Source organism: Zonotrichia albicollis, chromosome 1, assembly GCF_047830755.1.
Source record: "Zonotrichia albicollis isolate bZonAlb1 chromosome 1, bZonAlb1.hap1, whole genome shotgun sequence".
NCBI classification, from domain to species: Eukaryota; Metazoa; Chordata; class Aves; order Passeriformes; family Passerellidae; genus Zonotrichia; species Zonotrichia albicollis.
In genome coordinates, this window is record NC_133819.1 from 156,261,875 (window position 1) to 156,277,043 (window position 15,169).

General features: G+C 53.4%; 1 protein-coding gene across 1 annotated transcript in view; it reads left to right on the top strand.

The window, feature by feature from the left end:
- The window catches only part of NRBP2 (nuclear receptor binding protein 2), a 37,507-nt gene extending 25,043 nt beyond the window's left edge, over window positions 1-12,464 (top strand). The window contains exons 7-18 of the mRNA XM_074559225.1: window positions 166-189; window positions 628-711; window positions 1,521-1,576; window positions 1,982-2,077; window positions 3,441-3,573; window positions 3,748-3,850; window positions 4,219-4,269; window positions 4,854-4,989; window positions 5,631-5,684; window positions 6,722-6,785; window positions 7,386-7,441; window positions 9,352-12,464. Of these exons, the coding sequence (XP_074415326.1) occupies window positions 166-189; window positions 628-711; window positions 1,521-1,576; window positions 1,982-2,077; window positions 3,441-3,573; window positions 3,748-3,850; window positions 4,219-4,269; window positions 4,854-4,989; window positions 5,631-5,684; window positions 6,722-6,785; window positions 7,386-7,441; window positions 9,352-9,420 (926 nt within the window). The 3' untranslated portion in view covers window positions 9,421-12,464. The remainder of the gene's footprint in view (window positions 1-165; window positions 190-627; window positions 712-1,520; window positions 1,577-1,981; window positions 2,078-3,440; window positions 3,574-3,747; window positions 3,851-4,218; window positions 4,270-4,853; window positions 4,990-5,630; window positions 5,685-6,721; window positions 6,786-7,385; window positions 7,442-9,351) is intronic.
- Window positions 12,465-15,169: the final 2,705 nt, after the last annotated feature.

The window sequence follows — 15,169 nt, forward strand, 5'->3', positions numbered from 1 at the left end:
TCCAAGGGGGTCCAAGGGGTCTGAAGGGTCAAAGCGGGTTGGCAGGAGAAAGGGGGTGGGGGGGGTCCTGGAGGGGGTCCTGGGCAGGCAGGAGCAGGGTCCCTTTTTGGGGTGCCAACCTCGCTGTGCCCTTTTCTTTCCCCCCGACCTGTCTTGCCCTGGCAGTCTGGCACCGGGTGTTTGCCAACGGTGAGTGACCCCTCCCCTCGGCCACCCCCTGCCCTGGGGGCACCCCTGCAGCCCCCAGACCCACCAGGGGCACCAGGGATGAGCTCTGTGGGGAGAGGACACCAGGCACCAGACATGACCATGGGCTCTGTGGGGAAGGGGCACCTCCATCCCACTGGGAATGGCTGCTGTGGGTGGGAGCAGAGGGGACTCCTGGCCTGGGGGTGGGCAGGGGCATGGATCCCCCCTGACCCCACGGGTGGGCACACACTGATCCCATGGGTGGGCACACTCATGCGTGGGCACTCTCCCAGGTGGGCACTCTTATGGGTGGGCATTCACAGACCCCCATAGATGGGCACACTGACAGATGGGCACTCCCAGGGTGGGCACTCACGGGTGGGCACTCTCAGGGTGGGCACTCTCAGCCCCTCAGCCCGTGCCCCTCTCTCTCCCCAGCGCTCCCGGACGATCTGCGCAGCCCCATGAGGATCGAGCGCGAGGAGCAGCGGAACCTGCACTTCTTCCCTCCGGAATATGGCCGTGAGTGGGGAATGGGAATGGGAATGGGGAAATGGGAACAGGGAAATGGGGAATGGGAATGGGGAAAATGGGAAATGGGAACGGGGGAATGGGAGCTGCGGAACCTGCACTTCTTCTCCCGCAATACAGCCGTGAGTGGGGATGGGAATGGAAATGGGAATGGGAATGGGAGCAGCAGAACCTGCACTTCTTCCCCCCGAAGTACAGCCGTGAGCAGGGAATGGGAATGGGAAACAGGGAAATGGGGAATGGGGATGGGGAACGGGAATGGGACACGGGGATGGGGAATGGGAATGGGAACAGGGAAATGGGGAAATGGGGATGAAGAATGGGAGCTGTGGAACCTGCACTTCTTCCCTCTGGAATATGGCCGTGAGTGGGGAATGGGGACGGGAATGGGGAATGGGGAATGGGGAATGGGGAATGGGGAACAGGCGCGGGAACGGGCACAGGCACAGGGAAGGGGAAACAGGGAATGGGAACGGGAAACAGGAACAGGCACAGGGAAGGGAAATGGGGAACGGGAATGGGGCACTGGGGGGCTGCATGGGGAACAGGCACAGGGAATGGGAACAGGAATGGGCACGGGGGCTGCACGGTGGAGGACGGCAGGGGAAGGGAAGGAGCACAGGTGGGAACAGGTGAGGGCAGGGGAGAACAGGTGAGGGCAGTAGTGTCTGCCCATGGGGATGGGATGTCCCAAGGGTATCCAAGTGGGGATGGGTTGAGGGTGCCCAGGTGGGGCTGTCCCAGGGGTGCCCAGGTGCACTCCAGCACTGAGCTCTGCCCCGTGTCCCTCTCCTCCCCAGAGAAGGCAGACGGGACGGCCGTGGACATCTTTTCCTTCGGAATGTGCGCGCTGGAGGTGTGGGAAGGGGCTGGGAGCCTGTCGGGAGCTGTCGCCGCCTGGGGATATCCCCTGTCCAGGGCTGTCCCCTGTCCCTGCCCTGTCCCAGGCTGTCCCCTGTCCAGGAGTGTCCCTGTCTGGGGCTGTCCCTTGTCCCTGCCCTGTCTGGGGCTGTCCCCTGTCATTGTCCTGTGCCCTGGGAACCCCCCCAGACTGGCCATGTCCCTGTCTCCTGGAGCCCCCCCACATGCCCCTGTCCCTGCCCCTGTTGGATGCCCCTGTCCCTGTCCCTGTCCTGTCCCTGTTGCCCCCCAGCCTGTCCCTGTCCCTGCCCCTGTCAGATGGCCATGTCCCCTGTCCCTGGAGCCCCCAGCCTGTCCCTGTCCCCTGGAAGCCCTCCAGGACTGTCCCTGTCCCTGTCAGATGGCCGTGCTGGAGATCCAGACCAACGGGGACACGCGGGTGTCGGAGGAGGCGATCGCGCGGGCCCGGCACTCCCTGGATGACCCCAACATGAGGGTGAGGGCACGGGGGGACCTGAGGGGACAGACCCTGTCCCGTGTGACCCCTGGGGACAAATATGTGTCCTGTGTCATTCCTGGGGGACAAATCTTGTCCTTTGTGACCCATGGGGGTGAATCTGTGTCCTGTGTCACCCCTGGGGACAATCCCTGTCCTGTGTCACTCTTGGGGACAGTCCCTGTCCTGTGTGACCCCTGGGGACAATCCCTGTCCTGGGCCACTTCTGGGGACAAATCTGTGTCCTGTGTCATTGCTGGGGACAGTCCCTGTCCTGAGTCACTGCTGGGCTGAAACCCATCCTCATGTCTCTCTCCTCAATATAAATCCCATCCTCATCTCTCCCTCCTGGGTGCAAATCCCCACTTGCCAATTCCCTGGGTACAGGTGGGCTCTGCCCTGTCCCTGCCCCTGTCCCTGAGTGTCCTGGGGCTCCTGCTCCCTTTGGGTGCATTTCCTGGGGAATGGGGTCCAAGCCAGGCCTGGGGCAGGGCCCCTTTGCTGGCACTGCTGGGGCAGGTCTGGGGTGCCCAGATGAGGACATTGAGGGGCTGGAATGTGCCCAGGGGAGGGAACAGAGCTGGGGAAGGGTCTGGGGGAGCTGGGGAGGGGCTCAGGGTGGAGAAAAGGGGGCTCAGGGGGGACCCTGTGGTTCTGCACAGCTCCTGACAGGAGGGGACTGTGACCGTGTTCACAGGGGTCTGAGGATGAGGGAAGAGACAAGGATCTGACTCAATGTTTCAGAAGGCTGATTTATTATTTTATGATAGATATTACATTAAAACTATACTAAAAGAATAGAAAAACGGATTGCATCAGAAGGCCAGCTAGGAATAGAATAGCAAAGAAAGATAACAAAGGCTTGTGGCTCGGACTCTCTGTCCGAGCCAGCTGACTGTGATTGGCCATTAATTAGCAACAACCACATGACACCAATCACAGATGCACCTGTTGCATTCCACAGCAGTAGATAATCATTGTTTACATTTTGTTCCTGAGGCCTCAGCTTCTCAGGAGGAAAAATGCTAAGGAAAGGATTTTTCATAAAAGATGTCTGTGACAGGGGACAGCCAGGGGGGATGTGGGATTTATCCCAGGGAACGGGGACAGGAGGAGAGGGAATGGCCCCAGGCTGGGCCAGGGGAGCTCAGGGTGAGTTTCCCCATGGAAAGGGGGTCAGGGAGGGTTGGAGACCCCATCCCTGGAGTGCCCAAGGGATGAATGGGCACTGAGAGCTGGGCACAGGGCCGGGATGAGGCACAGGGGCAGCTCCATGAGCTCTGTCCCAGTGACCCCAGGATCTCTGTGGGAGCAGCAGGGCACTGCCCAGCCCTGCTGACCCCCTGGCCCTGCTGTGCCCCAGGAGTTCATCCTGTCCTGCCTGACCCTGAACCCCGACCGGCGCCCCAGCGCCAACAGCCTCCTGTTCCACCGCGTGCTCTTCGAGGTGCACTCGCTGAAGCTGCTGGCAGCTCACTGCTTCATCAACCACCAGTGTGAGTGCTGGGAGTGATCCTGGGCCCTGGGAGCTGGGGAGGGATGGGAAGGGTCGGCAGGGGGAGCTGAGCTGGGCTGGAGAGCTGGGAATGGTCAGGGTGGAGAGCTGGGAATGGTCAGGATGGAGCAGGGCCTGCAGCACCCTCACCCCCCACCCCGTGCCTGTGCCCCAGATCTGATGCCCGAGAACGTGGTGGAGGAGAAGATCAAGGAGCTGGACCTGAACATGGTGATGGCCGAGATCCGCAGGGAGGGACGGCCCGGGGTGCAGTGGAGGTGAGGAGGGGGAACCCAGAGCCTGGGGACACCCCCAGAGCCTGAAGACCCCCCCAGAGCCTGGAGACCCTGAGCTCTGAGATCCCCCAGAGCCTGGAGACCCCCCCAGCACTGAGACCCCCCCAACCCTGGAGTCCCCAGATCCTGGAGACCCCCAAGCCTGGAGAGCCCCCAGCTTTGAGACCCCCCCAGAGCTTGGAGACCCCCTCCAGTCTGGAGACCCCCAAGCCTGGAGACCCCCCCAAAGCCTGGAGACCCCCCTGCCATGGGCAGCAGCCCCCTGGACCCCCCTGGACCCGCCCTGACCCTCCTGGACCCCTCTGCACCCCCCTGATCCCCCTGACCCCCCATACCTGTTCCCTGCCCAGGTACTCCGAGGTTTCCTTCCTGGAGCTGGACAAGTTCTTGGAGGACGTCAGGTGGGTGTGAGAGCCCCCCCCCCCCGGCTGTGGGGTTGGGATGGGGACATGGGGGTGTCCCTGCTGCCCCCTGGTGTCCCCAGGGGGATGTGGGCACATGGGATGGGGACATGGGAGGCTCACTGGTGTCCCCTGCTGTCCTGGGATGGGGATACGGGAGTGTCCCCAGGGGACTGTGGGGACATGGGGGTGTCCCTGGTGTCCTCAGGGGACTGTGGAGTCGGGATGGGGACATGGGAGGCTCACTGGTGTCCCCAGGGGGATGTGGGGACATGGGGTGGGGACACAGGAGTGTCCCTGGTGTCCCAGGGTGATGTGGGGTTTGGATGGGCACATGGCAGTGTCCCTGGTGTCCCCAGCTGTGCTTGGATGGGCACACAGGAGTGTCCCTGCTGTCCCATGACGGGCACATGGGATGTCCCTGCTGTCCCTGCTGTCCCCAGCCCTGCCAGGGATGGGATCAGCCCCGTGTCCCCTCCGTGTCTGTCCCCAGCTGTGCACACAGGGATGTCCCTGCTGTCCCTGCTGTCCCCAGCCCTGCCAGGGGATGTCACCCTCCCCGTGTCCCCTCGGTGTCTCCCCAGGAACGGGATTTACCCCCTGATGAACTTCGCCGCCTCCCGGCCCCATGCGCTGCCCCGAGCCCTGTCCCAGCCCCCGGAGGACCCACAGAAAGCCAAAACCCCCACGCCAGAGCCCTTCGACGTGGAGACCAGGAAGGTGAGAGAAAGGAGAAAGGGAAGGGAAGGGAAGGGAAGGGAAGGGAAGGGAAGGGAAGGGAAGGGAAGGGAAGGGAAGGGAAGGGAAGGGAAGGGAAGGGAAGGGAAGGGGAAAGGAGAAAAGAAAAAGGAAAAAGGAAAGGAAAAGGAATTATGATAAAATCTTGTGTCTGACCAGTGAGTCCAATCCAGCTGACTGTGATTGGCCATTAATTAGAAACAACTCCATGAGACCAATCCCAGATGCACCTGTTGCATCCCACAGCAGCAGATAACCATTGTTTACATCTTGTTCCTGAGGCTCTCAGCTTCTCAGGAGGAAAAAACCCTGGCAAAGGGATTTTCAATAAAACACAAAGGATTTTTCATAAAACATGCCTGTGACAGTGAGGGAGCTCCAGGGCTGCTGCAGGTGGGGACAGCCCTGCCCTGCTCCCGCCCAGGTGGGGACAGCCCTGCCCTGCTGCCACCCCTGCCACAGGGACACCTCTCCTGTCAGCCCAGGGAGAGCTGGGATGGGAATTTGGGGTTCCTGTAGGAATTTGGGGTTGCTGTAGGAATTTGGGGCTCCTGTAGGAATTCCAAAGGGCTGCCAGAGGCACAGGGGCCGTGCCCAGGCTGATCCCAGCTGGGGTCTTGCAGGTGGTGCAGATGCAGTGCAACATGGAGCTGAATGAGGACAAGAGCCAGTGGCACGTGAGTGCTTGAGTCCTGCCCTGATCCCTGCTCATCCTGCTGGGAATGGGAAATGGGAATAGGAATGGGATTGGGAGTGGGAAATGGGACTGGGAAATCTGCCAGTGGCACGTGAGTGCCTGGGTCCTGCTCATCCTACTGGGAACGGGGAAATGGGATTGGGAAATGGGACTGGGAATGGGAAATGGGATTGGGAAATGGGACTGGGAAATGGCAAAGGGAAGGAGACTGGGAATCTGCCAGTGGCAAGTGAGTGACTGGGTCCTGCCCTGATCCCTGCTCATCCTGCTGGGAATGGGGCTGGGAATGGGAAATGGCATTGGGAATGGCACTGGGAAATGGGAAAGGGAATGGGAAATGGGGCTGGGAATAGGAAATCTGCCAGTGGCACGTGAGTGTCTGGGTCTTGCTCATCCCACTGGGAATGGGAAATGGGATTGGGAAATGGGAATTGGACTGGGAATGGGGAATGGGAAATGGGATTAGGAAATGGGAAAGGGAATGGGACAGGGAAATCTGCCAGTGGCACATGAGTGCCAGGGTCCTGCCCATCCCCCTGGGAATGGGAGATGGGAATGGAACTGGGGATGGGAATGGGAAGGGGGACTGAGAAATGGCACTGGGAATGGAAATGGCACTGGGGAATCTGCCAGTGGCACCTGAGTGTCTGGATCCTGCTCCTCTCCCTGCTCATCCTGCTGGGAATGGGACTTGAAATGGGACTAGGAATGGGAAATGGGGCTGGGAATGGGAAATGGGACTGGGAAATGGGAATGGGACTGGGAAATGGGAATGGGACTGGGAAGTCTGACTGGGGAAGCCCTCAGCCAGTTTCTGTGGCCCCCAAAGATCTCACTGCTGTCCTGTGCAATGAAGGAATTCCCAAAGAAGTCACAAATTCCCCCAGAGCTCTCAGTTCCCCCAGAGCTCCCATTCCAGCAGTGCCCAGCCCTCCCAGTCCCCCCCAGTCCCCCCATTCCCCCCAGGTCCCCCCCAGTCCCCCAGGGCTGCCTGAACACTCTCTGGTGTCCCTGCAGCTCACGCTCCTGCTGATCCTGGAGGACAAGCTGCACCGCCAGCTCAGCTACGACCTGCTGCCCAGTACGTGTGCAGGGAGGGCGGGTGGGCACCCTCCTCTGGGGGGCTGGGGGAGCCCCTGGTGGGCATGGAGTGTGCCAGCTTCCAGACAGCTTCCTTTCCTTTTCCCTTTTTCCTTTCCTTTTCCTCCCTTCCCTTTTTCCTTTCCTTTTCCCTTTTTCCTTTCCTTTTTCGTTTTGCCTTTTTTCTTTCTTTTTCCCTTTTTCCTTTCCTTTTCCCTTTCCTTTTTCCTTTTACCTTTTTTCTTTCCTTTTCCCTTTTTCCTTTCCTGGAACTTTCCTTTCCTCAGAAAGCTGAGGAATGGTGCCTGGCAGCTGCTCCTGTCCCAGGCTCGGCCCTACTGACCACACAAAGCTTTTTTTCATGCCACATTGTCCAGAACTGTGTTTTGGGACCTCGCTCCCCATTTCCACATGGAACATTGTCCAGAGCTCTGTTTTGGGACCTCACTCCCCATTTCCTTGTACCACATTATCCAGAGCTGTGTTTTGGGAGCTCAGGAACCGTGTTCCTCCTCCCTGCCCCATTTCCAGCTCTCCCAGGCTCAGGAGCTCCCTGAGCTGAATCCATGCCCCTGTTCTCCTGTTCTCCTTGTCTCTGCAGCTGACAACTCCAAGGATTTGGCCACAGAGCTGGTGCATTACGGGTTCATCCACGAGGTGAGTTCCCCAGAGCCCTTCAGGATTTCTGGGATTTCTGCTCCAGGAGCTGTTCCAGGGGGAGCTGCCCGCTGTGGCACGTGCTAATTAGCTGGAGCTTAAATAATTCTGAGTGGGGGTACCAGGGCAGCTCCCAGAGGAGGGAGGCTAATTCCTCACTTGAGGAATCTCAGAACCATCCATTTGGGAAAAGACCTCCCAGATTAACGACTACATTCCCTTCCCAGCTCCCTCAGCCCCTCCTGGGGCTCCAATCCCAGCACGTGAATTGTTTTTAATTAATGGCTGTGGTGGTGTTCACAGGGGTCCCAGGATAAGGGAGGAGATGAGAATCTTGGCTCCATGTTTCAGAGGGCTGGTTTATTATTTTATGATATTATATTGGGAGCTGGCTGATTTATTAAGATATTATATTATATTATATTATATTATATTATATTATATTATATTATATTATATTATATTATATTATATTATATTATATTATATTATATTATATTATATTATATTATATTATTACACTAAAACTATACTAAAGAAAGAGAAAGGAGACATCAGAAGTCTAGAAAATAATGAATAATGAAATGTTGTGACTGCTCACAGCCTTGACACAGCTGGCTGTGATTGGCCATTTGTAGTAATGATATTTTATGAAAAATCCCTTTGCCAGGATTTTCCTCCTGAGGAGCTAAGAGGCCTCAGGAACAAAATGTAAACAATGATTATCTGCTGCTGTGGAATGCAACAGGTGCATCTGGGATTGGTCTCATGGGGTTATTTCTAATTAATGGCCAATCACAGTCATCTGGATCGGTCTGGCTGGTCAGTCACAAGATTTTATTATCATTCCTTTCTATTCCTTTCCTTTCAAGCCTTCTGATGAAATCCTTTTTTCTATTCTTTTAGTATAGTTTTAATATATAATTTTCTTTTAATATGATATATACAATAAAATAATATGTCATAAAATATGATAAAAATATGTATTAAAATAATAAATCAGCCTTCTGAAACATGGAGTCAGATCCTCATCTCTTCCCTCATCCTGGGACCCTGTGAACACCACCACAGCCTTTGGCCAGGAGGATCTTTTTCCCTGAGGATCTGGGAAGCTTCAGCTTCTCCTTGTTTTACTCCTTTGGGATGTGATTGGGAGAATTGTTTACCCAGCGTGTGAATTGTTTTTAATTAATGGCTGTGACCGTGTTCACAGGGGTCCCAGGAGAGGGAAGGGATGAGGATCTTGACTCCATGTTTCAGAAGGCTGATTTGTTATTTTATTACATATATGAATACATAATACAATTTTTTTTATCTGTATATATGTATACATATTAAAAATATTGTATTATGTATGTATATACATATATATGTATATACATATATATGTATATATGTAATTTTATTACATATATACATACATAATACAATATTTTATGATATAATATTTTATTATATATATTATATTAAAAGAAAAGTATATACTAAAACTATACTAAAGAATAGAAGAAAGGATTTAATCAGAAGGCTTCCAAGGAATAGAAAGGAATGATGATAAAATCTTGTGACTGACCAGAGAGTCCGAGCCAGCTGACTGTGATTGGCCATTAATTAGAAACAACCACATGAGACCAATCACAGATGCACCTGTTGCATTCCACAGCAGCAGATAACCATTGTTTACTAATTATTATGATGTTAATCATTGTTTGCATTTTGTTCCTGAGGCCTCTCAGCTTCTCAGGAGGAAAAGATTCTAAGGAAAGGATTTTCCATGAAACACGTCCATGACCAAAGGGGTTTTCAGCCCATTTCTGTGACCAAAGGGGTTTTCAGCCCATTTCTCTGTGACCAAAGGGGTTTTTCTCTGTGACCAAAGGGGTTTCCAGCCCATTTCTCTGTGCTTGCAGGACGACTGTGAGAAGCTGGCCGCGTTCCTGGAGAGCGCCTTCCACAAGCACCGCTCCCAAGCCCTGTGAGCCCGGCCCAGGGGACTGAGGCACCCCGGGAGGACCCCAAAGGGCTCCCCGGCCCCAGCCAGCCCAGCAGGACCCACTGGGCCCACGGGGACTCACCCAGGCCGTGCTCAGGGCTCGGCCAAGCCCAGGAGTTCATCCTGGGACGTGCTCTGGTCCCTGCTCCGAGGGGAGCACCCTCAGCAGGGCCTTCCAGGGGGTTTGGGAGCTGCTGCAGGAGCCCCCAGCCGGATCCATGTCCCTCTGGGGAGGACCAGCCCCTCTCCTGCAGCTCCCACAGCTGATTCCTGCCCCTTTGCCATCTGGAGCGCTCCTTGCTGAGGGGAGGGAGAGGAAGAGCAGAGCCCCGTGGAGCTTCCCATGTGTCACATTCCGCCCTGGAGGCCGGAATTCTCCAGATCTGGGGTCTGCAGGGTGCTGCCTGTGCTCAGAGCCCTCCCCGTGAGCTGGATGTGAGAAGGAATCCCTGACCCACCACCAGGAACGTCACTGATGCTCCACAGAACCCTTGGCATGGCCCAGCTCCCCCTGCAGCCTTCCACAATCTCTCAGAGAGAGCCCTGGAGCTGTTCCTGCCCGGCCTGCAGATGGGCACTGCCCCTGGCACCACCTCAGGGCTGCCCTTTGCCAGGGACACACGGGGAGAGAGCTGCAGACAGGAATGTCCCTGTGCAAGGGCCGTGTGGGGCTGCTCCAGCTGGGCCAGGGAGAGCTGGCCCTGAAATCCTGCTGCTCCAGCTGTGCCAGGCAAGCTGCTTTGAAATCCTGCTCTGTGCTGGTGCTGCTCCTGCTCTGTGCCATAGGAAACTGGCTCTGAAATCCTGCTCTGTGCTGTGCTGCTGAGCCAGGGAAAACGTGCTCTCAAATCCTGCTCTGTGCTGTGCCAATGCTGCTCCTGCTGCTGCGGGGAAAGCTGCTCTGAAATCCTGCCCTGTGCTGGTACTGCTGCTGCTGTGCCAGGGAAAACCACCTCTGGCATCTGTGCTGGTGCTGCTCCTGCTGTGCCATAGGAAACTGGCTCTGGAATCCTGCTCTGTGCTGTGCCAGTGTTGCTCCTGCTGTGCCATAGGAAACTGGCTCTGACACCCTGGTCTGCGCTGTTCTGTGCCAGGGTTTGTGCCAGTGCTGCTCCTACCAGGGAAATCTGCCCCTGGCACCCTGCTCTGTGCTGTCCTGTTCCCACTGTGGTGCTCTGGCCTCCTGCTCTGTGCTGGTGCTGCTCCTGCTGCTCCTGCTGTGCTGGGGATATCCAGCTCTGGCGCTGTCCTGGTGATCTGCACCATGCTGGTGTTCCATGCCAGTGTGCTGTGCCAGTGCTGCTCCTGCTGTGCCAGGGAAATCTGCCCTTGGCATCCTGCTCTGTGCCAGTGCTGCTCCTGCTGTGCCAGGGAAATCTGCCCTTGGCATCCTGCTCTGTGCTGCCTTGTGCCAGTGCTGCTCCTGCTCTGCCGGAGGAATCCAGCTCTGGCATCCTGTGCTGTGCCAGTGTTCTGTGCTGCTCCTGCTGTGCAGGGGAAACTGCCCCTGGCACCCTGCTGGTGTTCTGTGCCAGTGCTGCTCCTGCTGTGCCAGTGGAATCCGGCTTGGCACCCTGTGCTGTGCCAGTGTTGCTCCTGCTGTGCCAGGGAAATCTGCCCCTGGCACCCTGTGCTGTGCTGGTGCTGGTCCTGCTCTGCCAGAAAAGTCCGGCTCTGGCATCCTGTGCTGTGCCAGTGCTCTGTGATGCTCCTGTTCTGCCAGAGGAATCCATCTCTGGCCTCCTGCTTTGTGCTGGTGCTGCTCCTGCTGTGCAGGAGAAATTGCCTCTGGCATCCTGTGCTGTGCCAGTGCTCTGTGCTGCTCCTGCTGTGCCAGAGGAATCCAGCTGTGGCATCCTGTGCTGTGCCAGTGCTCTGTGCTGGTGCTGCTGCTGTGCCAGGGAAATCTGCCCCTGGCACCCTGCTCTGTGCTGGTGCTGCTCCGTGCTGCTGCTGCTGTGCAGGGGAAACTGTCCCTGGCATCCTGCTGGTGTTCTGTGCTGGTGCTGCTGCTGCTGGGCCAGGGAAATCTGCCCCTGGCACCCTGCTCTGCACTGCTCCATGCTGGTGCTGCTCCTGCTGTGCCAGGGAAATCTGCTCTGAAATCCTGCTCTGTGCTGTGCCAGGGAAATCTGCTCTGAAATCCTGCTCTATGCTGTGCCAGTGCTCTGTGCTCTACCTGCTGTGCCAAGGAAATCTGCCCCTGGCACCCTGCTCTGCACTGCTCCATGCTGGTGCTGCTCCTGCTGTGCCAGAGAAAGCTGCTCTGAAATCCTGCTCTGTGCTGTGCCAGTGCTCTGTGCTCCACCTGCTGTGCCAAGGAAATCTGCCCCTGGCACCCTGCTCTGCACTGCTCCATGCTGGTGCTGCTCGTGCTGTGCCAGGGAAAGCTGCTCTGAAACCCTGCTCTGTGCTGTGCCAGTGCTGCTGCTGCTGCTCCCCTGTGCCGTGGGAAGCTGCCCCTGGCACCCTGCTCCCTGCAGGAGCTCCGGGTGCCACCACCTGCCCTGCGCTGCTCCTGCTCCAGCTGCATCCCACCGGGATTTCACCCACGCTCAGCCAGCTCGGGATGCACTCCCAGCTCAGGCTGCATTCCCAGCTTGGGCTGCACTCCTGGCTTGGGCTGCACTCAACAGTGCTGCATTCCCAGCAGTGCTGCATTCCCAGCCCTGCTCCATCCCCAGCAGCGCTGCATTCCTGGCCCAGGCTCCATTCCCAGCAGTGCTGCATCCCCAGCAGTGCTGCATTCCCAGCAGTTCTGCATTCCCAGCCCTGCTTCATCCCCAGCAGTGATGTATTCCCAGCAGTGCTGCATCCCCACCAGTGCTGCATCCCCAGCCCTGCTCCATCCCCACCAGTGCTGCATCCCCAGCAGTGCTGCATCCCCAGCCCTGCTCCATCCCCAGCAGTGCTGCATCCCCAGCCCTGCTCCATCCCCAGCAGCGCTGCATCCCCAGCAGTGCCAATGTCCCACCTGACAAATCAATAAAGCCCATCCCCACAAATCAATAAACCATTCTCACTGTTCCAGCCTGCTTGTGATTCCTGACTCTCAAGGGGAGGGATGCCAGCTGCCCATTCCGCCTGGAGGGCTCTGCAGCAGCCTGCTCGTGATTCCTGACTCCTGGGAAGCCAAAGGGAGGGATGCAGGGACACCTCCAGCTGCCCATTTCCATCCCCACTGGAGGGCTCTGCTTGTGATTCCCGACTGCCAAGGGGGAGGGATTTAGGGACACCTCACAGCTGCCAATTCCCAGTCCCTCCAGTGCGGCCCCTCTGGGCCCCTGACATTCCAGAACACTCCAGCACATCAAAGCCCATTCCTGGCCCCTCCTGGCACAGCTGTCCACTAAATCCATGGATTTAACGGGGTCCAACACAGCGATAAATCCATGGATTTAATGGGGTTCAACACAGCCCTAAATCCATGGATTTCAGGGGTCCCACACAGCCCTAAATCCATGGATTTAACGGGGTCCAACACAGCCCTAAATCCAAGGATTTAATGGGGTCCAACACAGCGATAAATCCATGGATTTAATGGGGTTCAACACAGCCCTAAATCCATGGATTTCAGGGGTCCCACACAGCCCTAAATCCAAGGATTTAACGGGGTCCAACTCAGCCCAAAATCCATGGATTTCAGGGGTCCCAGGTTGCTCCCATCCCTGCCCATCCTGCTCTTGACACTGCCAGGAACAATTCCCAATTCCCACAATCCCATTTATCCCTGGGTCCTGTCCCTCCCCAGCTATCCTGGAGCCCCTGGAATGGCTCTGAGGTGTCTCTGGAATGTTCTGGAACGTTCTCCTCCCCACATGAACATTCCCAGCCCAGCTCCATTCCCTGTGCCCCTGGCCCTGCACTGGAATTCAGGCACCAGGGGCAGAGCCAAGATGTGAAAAACGTTATTCACTTTTTGTTAAAATTTTAGAGGTTTAATAGTAATGAAAATTGTGATAAAAATTAGAATAATAAGAGATAAAAATTATAATAAATAAAAAATATAAATATGATAATGGAAAAAATATACTATATAAATATAAATAATTGTATAAAGTTAAATAAATATAAATATTAACAAATAAATAAACTCAAATCAATAAAATCAATAAAATAAAAGTAAATAAATAAAAACAAATAAAATGAAAATAATGAAAATAAATAAAATAAAAATAAATAAGACAAAAAAGGATAAATAAATATAAATAAAAATAATAAATAAAATAAATAAAATAATTTAAAAGCTAAATAAATAAAGTTAGATAAAATTAAATAAAATGAAAGTAAATAAATAAAAAATAAATAAAATAAACAATAAATAAGATTTAAAAAAATACAAATAAAAAGTGAAGAATTGTGGAATTTGGGTGCCTGGCCCTCTGCCATATGGCACACCTTGCTAACAAACGATTAGCCCTTAAAAGCAGGAGCCTGTTTCATATTCATAGATCTCATACATGATTCAGAAAAACTAAACGTTTTTCTGCTTAGTTTTAGCTCCCTCCTCATCTTGTAAATCAATTTCCTTGGTTCCTCAAATTCTGGGTTTCCCCAATAAGGAAGCAACAATTCTTCTCTGGGATCGTGGTGTCTGTTATTTCTATATTTCTATTTCTGTGCTGTTATTCCAATCCAGATAGAATAATGAGAAGAATTTCTTTATTATCTTTTCCATTCCTTGGGCAAATTACAAAAAGTATCTTACATCACATAGTTTCTATTTTAATATTATGCTACAGCCAAAAACCAATATTTACCACATTACCTAAAATAGATTAATACAGCACTATTTAAAAGAGATTAATGCAGCATAACTTTCCAACACAACACAGATTGCATTCATTTCAATATTTGCGTGAAAAACGCCAATCACTTGTTTTTTAACATTTTAAAAGTTTAATAGTAATAAAGTGGTTATAAAAATAGCAATATAATTAGAGTAATAAAAATTTGGACAATTAGGATTAGGACAATACTATCTGGCTGCCATCTGGTGCGAGTGCTCTCTTTAAAAAAAGTATCTTACACAGCATAGTTTCTATTTTAACATTATGTTATAACCTAAAACTGTGTTTAACACACTACTTAAGAAAATTAACACAGCATCACTTTCTAATTGTGAAAAACACCAATCACTTGGTTTTAAAATTTAAAAAGTTTAATAGTAACAAAATGGTTATAAAAATAACTAAATTTAGGACAATATGAGACAATAAAAACAAAGAGTTACAGACAGTCCAGGTACCTCTCTCTGGGCAAAATAAGCCCGAAAAAAGACCCACGTTAACAGAGGATTAACCCTTAAAAGCAGCAGCCTTTTGCATATTCATACACCTCACACATGATGCATTAATTCCATTCAAACACAGGATTCTGTCTGGGCAGTGTCAGCTTCTTCCTCTGAGTCGTGACAGCATCTTCAGGGCTGAGCGAGGCGGGAAGAAGTGCCTTTCTTCTGATAATGGAGCAATAAATTCTCTTTCTCTGAAAGATCGAGGTGTCCTGTGGCTGCTATCTGGTGTGAGTCCTTTCTTTAAAAAATTATCTTATACAGCATAGTTTCCATTTTAACATTTTTTTATAACCTAAAACTACATTTAACACACTACTTAAGAGAACTAACACAGGATAACTTTCTAACGTAAAACATACAATATTCATTTGAATATGTGCGAAAAGCCAATCATACAATACGCATTTTTTACACCTGCAATTTATAATTTATTGATCCG